The sequence below is a fragment of the Mus pahari genome, chromosome 2, assembly GCF_900095145.1.
Source record: "Mus pahari chromosome 2, PAHARI_EIJ_v1.1, whole genome shotgun sequence".
NCBI lineage: Eukaryota > Metazoa > Chordata > Mammalia > Rodentia > Muridae > Mus > Mus pahari.
Genome location: NC_034591.1, coordinates 67,209,871 through 67,223,106, shown reverse-complemented (window position 1 = coordinate 67,223,106; position 13,236 = coordinate 67,209,871). Strand labels below are relative to the sequence as shown.

At 46.5% G+C, this 13,236-nt stretch overlaps 1 protein-coding gene across 2 annotated transcripts in view; it reads right to left on the bottom strand.

Annotated features, from left to right (window-relative positions):
- The window catches only part of Znf862 (zinc finger protein 862), a 14,184-nt gene extending 3,341 nt beyond the window's left edge, over positions 1-10,843 (bottom strand). Inside the window, exons 1-4 of one of the 2 annotated variants that reach the window (XR_003843018.1) lie at positions 10,651-10,843; positions 6,900-7,011; positions 5,095-5,188; positions 2,793-3,487 (exon numbers count right to left, since the gene is read on the bottom strand). Coding sequence is in view for 1 of the 2 variants with exons in the window: in XM_029534092.1 (XP_029389952.1) it covers positions 3,454-3,487; positions 5,095-5,188; positions 6,900-7,011; positions 10,651-10,674 (264 nt within the window). In the remaining variant the exon portion in view is untranslated. Of the gene's footprint in view, positions 1-2,687; positions 3,488-5,094; positions 5,189-6,899; positions 7,012-10,650 lie in introns of those variants that run through there. The other variant, XM_029534092.1, reaches the window with a different exon arrangement.
- Between the last annotated feature and the right edge of the window lie 2,393 nt (positions 10,844-13,236).

Genomic DNA, 13,236 nt, shown 5'->3' with positions numbered 1-13,236 from the left:
TCTGTAACTCCAGTTCCAGGGGATGTGATGCCTCTTCTGGTCTCCACCAGCACTGTAAACACATGACACACAGATACACATGCAGACAAAACACTCATACATGCTAAAGAGAAAAGAAAAAAGTAAAAAGTGTTAGAAAGTAATCCAGATTATAGCTGTAGTATAAACAAAGGGACATGCCAGTCAAGAAGTCATTCCGTAGCAGAAGTCATGAGAGGCGCTGTTGCAGTTCCTGTGTGCACACAGTGGCCTGCCCTGCCAACTCCTGCTGCAGTGCACTCTAGTAAAATTAGGAAACACCAGTTCTAGAAGACAACAGCTCGCTTCCCATCTGATGTTGCATGATAAGCTGGGGTGTCTGCTACCATGATGCAAGGTGAAGAAGGAGAAACATGCAGGAGAAGTCCGTACAGCTCTGCTATCCTCATAACTTCCCAAGGCCCCGGCCTACTGACATTAATGCTGGCTGGAAAAGATGAAAGAGCCTCAGGCTATTGAGATGGAGTGGGTCCATTTGTCTTCAGGCTCAGCTCATGCCATTTACATCCTCTGTCCTGTCTAGGTGTCCTTCCTCCATCCAGGGGACCTGGATTTATGTCCCTTGTAACACTACTCTGCAGGCTTCTTGACTCCTCTCTCCTATACCCAGACTGGTCCTACATTATGAGCCAGTAGCCCCAGGGTACTCTTCCAGACCTCTTATGGAACTCAGCTGTTTCAGTTTCACTTGAAGGCCTGCAGATGCCACTAGTGCTCTGGACAGCCAGCATATGGCTGATAGTCAAAGAATGGGAGTAGAAGACTGGGGCATGCATGGGCAGGAAGATGAATGAAGAGGTGATACAGTGCATTGACCCAAAGCAGGCCATGTTCTGAGGGACAGAAGACAGAAGACAGGCTCATTCTCTACCCATAAGGAAAGGGCAAAAATGAGAGGCGGCCACAGCTGCCCTGAGGTCCCTGACCAATGACAGTAGAGTAGAACAGCTGATGGAAAGCTTTACCCAGAGAAACCAGCAGCTCAGAGTTCATCTGCATCACATCCCTGCAGAGCTCCTTCTATGCCTGTCCAGCAGGCTCCACTCTTCCCGAGTGAAATACACGGCCAAGTCCTCAAACGTTGCAGGGAGCTCCCGGGCCGCCCTGGAAGCCTTCGGCCACTCCTTGTCAGGAGGCTCCCGCCACAAAGAGCAGCCCACTGTTGGAGTGAGACACGAGGCATGTCTGCAGCCTTCTGAAGACACCTTTCCCCTGGAAAGCCCACCAAGAGGCTCAGGAATGAATTCCCTGCCAAAAATCATCAAATCCACAAGCTCCAGATAGCAGTTAAACCAAAGTGACTCAGTCAGATCTAAGGCTCTTCAAGAAAGAGAAAAACTCACAGGAGAAGAGCGTCTCTGTACACGGCCACCTGGAATCCCGAGGTCACCTTATACCCACTGTGGCTGGAGAGGGGACTGACTGTCTCCATGAGACCCCAGCTGGATGTGAAGGATGCAGCAGTTAAAAAGAACTAGAGATACTCATAACTGAGGAGGGCTTTACCCACACCACATTCCCAGAGTCCTGAGGCCCTGAAGGTCAGACCTGTTCTTACTGCCTCCTCACCCTGAGAACTGAGAAGAACATGAAGAGAAGCTTTGCTCTTCCTCTGGATTGTGGAAAAACTCCACCATGGTAAAAGACTCTCTACAGTGTTATCTGTGAGCTACCGGCTGACCCCCTGATCACCAACAGTTTACTGTTAAATCCTACTTGCTGGCAATAGTTGAGAGCTGGAGAAAACGTGAGTCATTCAAAGACTCCCTAGCTACCGACTCTGAACACTGTCACCCACTGGGGTCCAGCAGACCTGTACCAGATGGAAGGAGAGTACAAGGCTGGTGGCTAAGGCTCTGGGCAGAGGCCGGCAGCGGCCACAGAAGTTTATGGATTTTGGACTCCAGGAAGTCACTTCTTCCTGAGCTAGTTTTCTCCAGATGTGGTGAATTTGCCAAACCTTAGACACGGCTCATCACTTGTGAAAACTCTGAGACATTAAAAAGTCAAAGATAAGCCAGGCGGGTGGTGCATACCTTTATACCCTAGCACCGAGGAGGCAGAGGCAGGCAGATCTCTGTGAGCTGGAGGCCGGCCTGGTCTATAGAGCAAGTTCCTGGATAGACAAAGCAGCTAAACAGAGAAACCCTGTCTTGGAAAAAAAAAAAAAAACAGAAAAGTTAAAGATACGGACTATCACAGCATGGCCTATGCTCAGGTTTCTATGGTGGACCATTTCTTGAGTTCTTGGATAAAGATCACTGTTCCTTCTGTGAGAAGTTAGGGTTGGGCTTTTCTGCCTGTAAAACAGAAGATAACCCAGCTGTTGTCCCTACTAAATGACTTAGTACCTGTAAAGCATTTAAAGCAGCACCTAGTGCATTAACGATCGTGAGCCGGGCCAGAGACACACGCTCTGGTGAAGAGCACTTGCTGCTCCTCCAGAGGACCCTGGTTCTGTTCCCAGCACACACATGCTAGTTCCTAATGTTTATGACTCCAGTTCCAGGGCATCTGAAATCTGATTCTGGCTTCCACAGGTACTGCACACATGTGATGCACAAACGCACGTAGGCAGACACTCATTTACATAAAATAAAAATAAATAAAATATCAAAAAATATAAAAGCATGTGTGCTCTGGTGACCCCAGGATGCCAGTGAGTACTGCTACTATTCTTTTTTCTATCATCATCTTGCATTTTATGTCACCTTCAGTATGGACCCCTCTCTACGGCTCAACAAACGTGTTACCTGGCTGCAGAAATCAATTCTGTCCTTAAATAACGTGCTGCTCTTTGATGGACCGAGGATGTCACTGCCAATTTCTTCTTGCCTCAGATCCAACTCGCAGTCTAAATACAATGCAGGGATGGCTCCACTCCCTGAAGCATCCTCTGGTTCAGCTCTTGGGCTGAACAGGAGTTCATCTAGGCCATCAACGTTCCCCAGAGGCCCTGGCAGGTAGAGCGTGGGGTCATCTGCAGAGAGGAGGTGTTCAGGCACGGCCAGGATATCTGCAGGGTTCTCCCAGAGACTCTGAAGGCAGCTGTCCAGACGGGGTCTTTGGCAGCCAGGGCACTGACACAGACTATGTGGGCCTTGATCTTGGCATGATATTTCAGAGTTTCCACCTTGAATGGTCCTGTGTAGCCTTCTATTAACCGTGACCTTCTGTCCCTGACAGATGGGTATTCTCGGCAGACGGCACAAAACAGAGCTGCCTGTTCCTCATTCACGATCAACCACGGAAACTTTGTAAACCATGACTTCTGGACAGAGCAGAGCTGGGGAGTTTCTTGTTTCCTCCTGTCCAGTCTTTCCCGCCTTGCTGCTCTCAGTACTGAAGTGAGCGTGGCAGGCTTCCTTTTGAGGTGGCAGGTACTGTCCTTTCTCTCTGGTGGATCCCTGCGTATCAAGTTCTTCCATACAGGTCACTTGGGTTTTTCCTTTTGAGGAAAGAGAAAAATGAAACACACTCAGTCTAAAATAACACTACTTACTCTAAAGAATATTATAATCTAATATAATATTATAATCAAATTCTCGGCTTGTCTCAAACTCCTCACACACATCTTGCCTAACGCAGAAAGAAATCAAACAGGTGTGCTTTAACAGAATGCTTTCTTTCAAAAGAAAAAACTAAAGGTTAGGTACAATGGTTCAAATGGCCATCGTTGCGCCTTGATCAAGGCCACCTCACAGATTCACAGCTTACATAGGCTAACACTCCGAGGGAAAGGGCACACGGGGTTTAGAAAGCTCACAGAACTGGACGGCACTGTCCCTCTGTCTCTCTGTAGGAACTTCCCTCTGGGGTGGGCCTGACAGAGAGGCCCCAGCGCTCTGAGCAGGTACCGAAAGGCAAGACAGGCACTGATCCCCAGGGCATATGTACAACCCCAGGATGGATAGCATTTTGATAAACTGCGATGCACCTCCGAGTACAATCGTCCTCCTTGTCTTCCAGTACTGTGTTCCAGGACCTTGGCAGATGCCTGGGCCATGGAGGGTCCCATACTCTATATACTGTATTTTCCCCATCTATACATAACATAATAATATTGTAATTAAAGTTATGGAAATACGGTCTCTCTTCTTCAAAATACCTTACTGTATTATATTAACCATGGTTGACTTATCTGAAACTATGGAGAGACATTACTGATAAAAGTGGGGTCCACACTGCAAATAAATGGGGCTACTGCAGTTTTATCTGATGATGCAGCTGATGCTCAGGGTTTAGCTCTCTTTATTACACCCTAACCACTCAAAGTTCAAAACTCTCACGCCCTCATGAAGGCTTTTCCTCTTCAAACTAAACTGGAAATTTCTTCCTATACAGGAAATAAAATAGACAATTGTAACTCCCTGACGCCACTTTGTAGGCACCAACCTAAATTTCAGTGGTGAATAGCCAAGGGCTCAGTGTTTTTGTTCAGTCTACAAAACTGAACATAAAGCTATTTATAGCCGTTACAACCAAAATGAAGAGTCACACAAGGGATACAAGTGGGACTTGGTGTTTCTTTGCAATCCCAGCAGTCCAAAGATGCCTGTGGTCTATCTGAGGAAACCACAAGAGAGAGCAAAGTCTGTGGATCTGACTAACACAGGGCATGGGCCCTGCTCCCTATGTTCCCACACGAGGAACTGTGTTCACTCTGTCGTCTCCTAAAACACAGACGCCAACCCTAGCACTCAGCAAACAGCTCTCATTCTTTTCTTCATTCACTTAGGGATAATTTTACTACTACTGTGTGCCAGGCACTGTTATGGGCACTGAAAATAAAGCAGGAGGTGAAATAGTCGCATCTCTTTAGAATTTCCAGTATAAACAAACATATGGTACAGGGCAAACACCACAGGGAGGGGTTGAGAGGGCAGAGTACCAGGGCAGGCAAGGGTGGCATTCAGACAAGGTAACGGCTGTGGGAAGGACAGTGTTCCTCCTGTGCTTGGTAGAGAACAGGCAGACAGCAGCTTGGCCTTTACTGCTCCCACCCTGCTCCTTGTCTGTAGACACCCTCGGCCTCTCTGCACACACCACACTCACCAGGATGATGGTTCAGAAGGCTCCTCTGGCCCCGGAGCTGCCTTGGTCGCTTGCCCCAAACCACGGAATAGTTCAGGATTGGCAGCAATCGGTCCTAAGTTGGGAACACAGAAAAGCCATGAGGGCTTGGCTCCAAGTCCTAACACAGCGGGAGGGGCTCTGCCTGGGACATCCTCAGTGCTGTGAGGCTGTGGGTGGTGTAAGACAGTGAGAACCAAGTGGTCTGGTTTAGTGGTTTAGAAACTCTGCTGTGAGACCCCCAAGAGAATGAGGCGCAGGCAAAGCTAAAATGGTATTAAATCATCAGTTCTAAGGGCTGGAGAGATGGCTCAGTAGTTAAGATCCCTGGCTGCGTCAAAGGACCCTGATCCAGCTCCTAGCACTCACATGGCAGTTTACAACCATCTCTAACTCCAGTGCCAGGAGATCTAACACCCTCTTCTGCCCTCTGTGGGTACCTGGCACACACATGGTGTACCTACATACATGCACAAATTGTAAAAGTAAATAAAAGGCAACTTTGTGTGACATAGACCCAGCACTGGCACACAGTCCCACCTGCCCAGAAATGCCAGGGAGCTGTGCGTGTACACGAAAACTCCCCGTGACTCAATGTTGGCAACTTAAACACATTAAAGAATCCAAACTAAAATAGTGAAGGCTGAAACAACAAAGCGAAGTGGAGCAGAACCCCCACTGTGAGCCACTGTGGCCTGTGAGCTGCTGCCTTACATCTGGAGCTTCAGGGACCTGGTGGTTTGCATCTGCATTTAGCAGACGTGGAGACAGGACCCAGACTAGCTACAATCCCACCACCCACACCACACTAAGGTCACAGCTCCCACACCTTCATCCACCCTCTGTGGAATGAGAAAGGCATGGATAGTCATTAAGCTGCATTCAACAAACACAAGGTAATTACCCTCATGCAAAAGGCATGGGGCCATGGGGACTAGGAATGAAGTCACAGATAGAGTGCTTGTTTAGAAAGGACAGGGCTCTGAGCTCTGTCCCAGTACTGGAGGAGGTAGATGCAGGAAAATCAGAAACTCAAGGTCATCGTTGGCTACATAGGGAATTTGAGGCCAGCCTGAGCTTTATGATATAGGAGACTATTAGATTTTGAAAATGTTCAGCTTTTAAAGTATTTGCACTTTACTAGTAGAGTACCCTAATGTAAAATCTCCAAAAATCAAAAACCTATGAGCGCATGTTTCAGAGTTTGAAGTATTTCAGATTATAGATTTTTGGATTATGGATACTCAATCTAGAATAGAACATATATGTGCACAAACATTTTGAACACAATTACTTCTGTCCTTGGCACAAAAGGTACCACAAAAGCAGAGAAAAGTGTATTTAAAAATTAAAACAGAAAAGATGAAAAAGACCTACATTTGTACAAAGTTTCTGGATTCATTTAATCTCATTAAATTGTCTTAAGAAAATCAAGGCCTCAGAGATCGACAGCCTTGAGTATCAATTTGTGGAGCTGGAGAGAGATGAGATTTGCCAAACCAATGCTCTGACCACTACTATGCCCCTCCAGGGTCCTGGGGGGCTCCACAGATCCACAAGCTGCTCCACCCTGCCCAGGGAAACAGCTCAAAGCACTAGGCAGCCAGGCATCCCCTATTGGTCCCAGCCAGCTTAACAGAGAGGAAAAGGACTGGGCTTGAGCAGATGGCAAAGTGACCCAGAGAAGTCAAATAACTGCAAAAAACTCTTCAGGATGCCCTGGCCCAGAAGAGACAGGAGACACTGATCTAGACTAGCGGCGGTGGTAGAGATGCTGGAATCCATACCTCGAGGTGCTGTCAGCTTGTCAGAAGTAGAGAAGTCCTTCTGCGGCTTACCCAGAAGCAGCCATTCTTCCTGCAGCAAGTACACAGTGACGTCATCAAAGGTCACAGGAACCTGAAAGGAAAAAACCCTGTCAAATTCCTCTGAGGCACATCTTCCACACTGGGAGTCAGAGCTCCTATGCTATGGAGATATATATATATATATATATATATATTTATATTTATATTTATATTTATATTTATATTTCGAGACAGGGTTTCTCTGTATAGCCCTGGCTGTCCTGGAACTCACTCTGTAGACCAGGCTGGCCTCAAACTCAGAAATCTGCCTGCCTCTGCCGCCCAAGTGCTGGGATTAAAGGCTGTGCCACCACGCCCGGCTGGAAATCTATATTTTTACATTGTGTATGTGTGTGTATGTGTGTGTATGCACATATGTGTAATTTTGTAGACCAGAAATCGATGTCAGGCATCTTTCTCAATTGCTCCTCATTTAAAAAAAAATAATTGTTTATTTACAATATTTGTGTGCATGAATGTATGAATACCAATGATGTCTAGTACCTGGGAAAGTCAGAAGAGGGTGTTAGATCCCCTGGAACTGGAGTTTCAGATTCTAGTGATCTACCATATAGGTACCAGAAACTGAACTTGATTCCTCTTCAAGAGCAGCAAGTGTCCTTAACTGCAGAACCACCTCTCCAAGCCCCAGAAAAAAACAAAACAAAACAAAACAAAATGTTTTATATCATTCTCATCATTGAAGTAGAACTACTATTATTCGGTATATGACTTACCGAAGTTTTATCTACAAATATGTAAAAACTGAATAGTTTTAAAAAGCAGTTGAAAGCCGGGTGTGGTGGCGCACGCCTTTAATCCCAGCACTTGGGAGGCAGAGGCAGGCGGATTTCTGAGTTCGAGGCCAGCCTGGTCTACAAAGTGAGTTCNCCTGGTCTACAAAGTGAGTTCCAGGACAGCCAGAGGTATACAGAGAAACGCTGTCTCGAAAAAACCAAAAAAAAAAAAAAAAAAAAAAAAAAAAGCAGTTGAAGGGGCCAGCAAAATGGCTCAGCAGGTAAAGACACTTTACCTCAGCAAAACCTGATGACCTGAGTTAGGTCTCCAGAAGCCACACAGTAGAAGAAGAGTACTGACTCCTGCAATCTGTCCTCTGATTTACCCACATATATGCACACAGCATAATAATACAGAGTAGTGGAATGATACTGCAAAACAGATGCTTAAAATAAGCATTTGTGTCTTGGAGCACTGAGTCTTCCAAAGGCTACTGCAAAGGCTACTGAAAGGAAAAGGAATGGGGCACATGCAAAGACAGCGTAGGGGATTGGCGTGGAGAAGTGGAAGAGAGAACCTGATCATACGGAAGGTACATCCCAGGGTGGATGGATGCTGCTCACCAGGATGCAGTCTATTCCTCCGGGCGCAAGTTTTAAAAAAAAGTCTGTGACCAGAAGATACAGCAGGGCACACCCGCCCAATGGTAGGGAGGCTGCAGCAGGGCGAGATCAAGGTCAGCCTGTATACACAGTGAGACCCCTAGCTCTCAAAACAAACCAACCAGCAAATGAAAAACTCAACTCTTGTGTCAGGGACACTAGGCTTCCTTTTCTTGTTGCTTCCCCAGGTAGAGAAGGCACCGCCATGAAGGCTGAGATCCGATCCCTTTAGCAGCACAACCAGACAGAATCTGACCATGGAACAAAGTGTCTTTTCAGCCAGAGTGATCCACAAATACCTAGCACCCTCTTTTAAGCTACATTATGGCAAACACCTTCTGCTTCTGTAGTAGAAAACCTCAAAGCTGCATGGAGAAGAGAAATCCCTTACCTGTGCAGGATGCAAAGTGTGTCTGAATATTCTATTTTAGCACTTTCCTCTCTTCAGCACCAAAACCCTGTCAACAGGAGCCCCTCACCCCCACCCCCACCCCATCCCTCTACCTAAGCAGAAGTCTGAGGTTTTTATTCTAGCCAGGCCTTTGTCTCTTTACTGGTTTACAATGTATCTTTACTGCCAGTTGTTTTCACAATGTTCCTTCCTCTCAAGGTTTGAATGAAAATGGCCAGCATAGGCTCAAAGGAATTAGCACTCTTAGAAGGTGTGGCCTTGTTAGAGGAAGTGAGGGGTGGGATTTGAGATTTGAGATGCTAACGTCCAGCCCAAACTAGAATTAAGGGAGAAATTTCTGAGATTTGAAATTTTTTAATTAGTGGTTGGACCTGAAAAAAAAAAAATCAAATTCCTTTGATTCCTCCAAGATATCTATATTCCTCTCTTGTTAAAGGTTAAGAAAGACTACTACTGAGCAGAAGAGCTTGGAAATTAGCCTTAAATCACTAATTTAAATATTCCCTACCCCATTTCATCTGAATTCAGGTTCAATCTAAGCCAATCTGAAGAGATTACCCAAGAGACATGGACATTCCTTTTAGTGCATGCCTGTGTGTACTAATACAGGCTGGCCAAATAGCTTTCATTCCTTATGGGTCCAGCCAAGCTTGCCTTCACCCAGATATTCTCTAGACTGCCTGATCTGAAAAATGTCTGTAGCTAGTGGACTGGAGGAAAGGGAGGGTGGAAGAGATGCTTAAGCAAAACAAACAAAAACAACTGCTTTTCTAAGGCAGAAACCTTTCCAGATAAAGTCACAGCACCAGACACACTCCTCACCTTCTCTCTTTCCTAGGCCAACCTTCCCAGGCTCACCAAGTCACTCAAGTGGGAACTACAGGAGGGTTCTCTGGGGAATAAGGTTCCTTCTCTGTCATCTTGTACTTCCAACATCTTATTCAATGCAAAGCTCATAGTACAAATGGTTATTAAATGAACACAGAAAGTGGAGAAGGACAAAGGGGGAGAGAAAGTCTCATAGCACTTGAAAAAGTTTGTTGAGAAAATTCATTCTGTGCCCCCACGCACCTCACCCCCCCCCCAAAAAAAAAGAAAACCTCAAGAAAGGCTGCAAAGCTGAGGATGTAGCTCAGTGGAAAGAGCCCTGTCTATTCCATCTAAGACCCGGAGTCTGAACCTCGGCACTCCTGGCTCTGTACAAAAGAACTCTACAAAATAACATTGCCAAAGACCTGAATCCTAAGAGGCTGACTGTCTCTCGGTCAGTGTGCGCACAGGCTAGCAACCCTGTCAAGCTCTTCTGCTCTGGACCACTTTCTACCGTACCTCATCTCTCATCTCAAAGGCTCTTCTTGCCCAAGCCTTGAAACAAGTTTGTGGATTGTGTTTCTAAACTATGTCCACATTCTTCATGAAGCAGACAAACTAGAAATAGAAGTATACAAGAAAATGCCAGAAGTCCTTTTTTCCCTTCTCAGTCCTATCCCGGGAAGGAGGAACTAAGAAGCACCAGGCGATTACTTCATTTCTCCGTTAGCCACCCTCTGGCACCCACTGGCGTCCTACATTTAGCCTCTTATATCTTAAAGCAAAGCTTCTTCGAAACGCCAAAAAAAAAAAAAAAGAGGAAGGGAAAACAGAAGCACTTGGTCATCACTATGCTTGGCTAGCCCCCACCCCTGGACCACCGGCAGAGCGGCCACAAGCAGGGGGTGGATAACCTGAGGGAGGGGAGTGGGGTGGGGTGTTCAGACGTGGAGGAGTAAGTGCCTCCTAGACGAGGCAGGTGAGTGACCACGTCCCTGCAAGGCTAACTCATCCGCTAGCCCAGATGCATGACAGAAGGGAAAGTAGCCCCGGTGCTTTCCCGTCCTACCTTCCCGGACTCCCCGAGCTCCATGGCTTGGCTCTGGTGGCCGTGCAGACCCCCTCCCTCCGAACCTGTTCCAAGTGTACCACGGCCCACTCCGGACTTAGGCTCCCGGAGCCGAGACTCCTGGGTAAGGAGACACGAGGCGGCAAACTAATCTCTCCTACTGCGGGAGGCAGTGGCACAGTAGTTGGCTCTGGTCGTGGTGAGCTGGAATAGTGTCGTCGTACTAGCGCAGCCTTTTACAGCTGCCGCTTCGCGGAGGCAGAGAGGCTCACGGGAAATGTAGTCCAGCCTGGCGGTCCTGCTAGAACTTGTCAACTCCAGCCTGCACACAGGTCTTCAGGTCAACAAGGTTAATCAAGAAGAACAATATTTTTTCCGTATATATCTGTCTTTGTTTCTTAAAAACAAAATAAAATCGAACAACAAAAACATAACATGTCATCTGTTAGCCCAGGCTGGCCTGGAACTCCTTAGTCTCCTGCCTAGTCTCTTCAGTGCTGCTGATTACAGGCTGGGAGTGGAGGTACACATCTGAGCCTCTGGAGCTGTTCTTGGCTACGTTGTGGGCTCTTCTTTTTCCCACCATTTTATCCCCTCAGTTGCACCCCCTAACATTAGATAGGTGAGGAAGAATAGAGGGGAGGGACAGGTCCTTGAATCTAATTTCTTTCTTCTGGTTTCTTCTTTGAGCAAGACTAGTAACAAACCACAACCAACATCCCCCCGCCCCCGCAAAAACCACCAACTAACCTATCAGGCCTCTAGGATTTCTATACCCTCTGAAAAGTTCCCAGAATTCTAAAAGTCACACAATTGCAGGAACTATCTTCAGCTGGCAAAACATGACTCTGGGAGGGCACCAGGCAAAACGTAGCCTCTGTGGACAGTCTCAAGCAGTCTCTTATCCCCACATCTGCGATTAAAACGAAAACATTCTTACAATATTTCTGTGTTTTTTAAAAATCCAAAATTCCAAATTTGTCCTTATAGGGCTCCCTAAAGGATAAATGATAAATCATTCTACACACCCTATACTTTAAATTTTGAGACAGGGTCTCTCACTGAGCCTAAGTGCTGTTGATTACAAGCTTGGCTATCATACTGGGTTTACTCTGTGTGTGTGTGTGTGTGTGTTAACACATACGTTACTTGCAGGTAAATCTCTTTATAAGTTTTTTTTTTTTTTAAGATTTGTCTATTTTATATATGTGAGTACACTGTTGCTGTCTTCAGACTCACCAGAAAAGGGCATTGGATCCCATTACAGATGGTTGTGAGCCACCATGTGGTTGCTGGGAATTGAACTCAGGACCATCTGGAAAAGCAGTCAGTGCTCTTAACCGCGGAGCCATCTCTCCAGCCCTATAGGCTGTCTTTATGCAGCCTATATCTTAGATTTTGAGTCAGAGTCTGTGGTGGTTTGAATATGCTTAGCCCAGGGAGTAGCACTATTAGGAGGTATGGCCTTGTTGGAGTAGGTGTGGCCTTGTTGGAGGAAGAATGTCACAGTGGGGGTGGGCAATGAGACCCTCCTCCTAACCTCCTAACCACATGAGAGCCAGTCTTCTTCTAGTGGCCTTCAGATGAAGATGTAGAACTCTCAGCTCCTCCTGCACCATGCCTGCCTGGATGCTGCCATGTTCCTGACTTGATGATAACAGCCTGAACGTCTGAATCTGTAAGCCGGCCCCAATTAAATGCTGTCCTTAAAAGTTGCCTTGGTCATGGTGTGTGTTCACAGCAATAAAACCCCAACTAAACAGGGTTTCTCACTAAACCTGGAGCTGGCTTTTCTGCAAGAATGACTGACCAACAATAGATATACTACCTCTGTACTTCCAGTGCTGGGGTTATAAGTGAGGACTGTCCAGCCTACCTTCTATATAGGTTCTGGGGATATAAAAGATATAAAAGCCCACACAAAGACTTGTGCAAAGATGTTCATTAATAACTTTATGCATAACAGAAAAGGCAGCAACAACAGGAATGTCTAACAACTGGCAAATAGATAGGCAAGCCATAAGGAGTATCAATCAATGAGCAGATCACAGGCATTTTGTGGATGATCCATGCAATGGTTACTAATTAGCGGTTAAAGGGAATGAACCACTGTTGCATGTTATAATGTCCGTGAACCTAGGAATTGTCAGGCTAGCTGAGAGAGGCCAGGCCTTTATGAAAACGGAGGGGACCATTCTGTGGAGAGGAAAAGCAGATGGGTGCTCGCCCTGGGGCTAGAAGTGGGCGAGGTTGACTGTCAGTGGGCAGGAAACAATGGAAATGCTCAAAACCTGGACTGAGGTGATGTTTACATAACTCTAATTACATCCTTCTAAAGTCTTTGAAGTTTAAAGTTAAATTGCAAGAATTTCAAGCTGGGTGTGGAGCCTCACACCAGTGATCCACGTGCCCAGAGGCAGAAGCTGAGGTGGGTTTCTGCTGAGGTGGGTTTCTGCTGTGGTGGGTTTCTGCTGAGGTGGGTTGCTGCTGAGGTGGATTGCTGCTGAGGTGGGTTGCTGCTGAGGTGGGTTTCTGCTGTGGTGGGTTGCTGCTGAGGTGGGTTTCTGCTGAGGTGGGTTTCTGCTG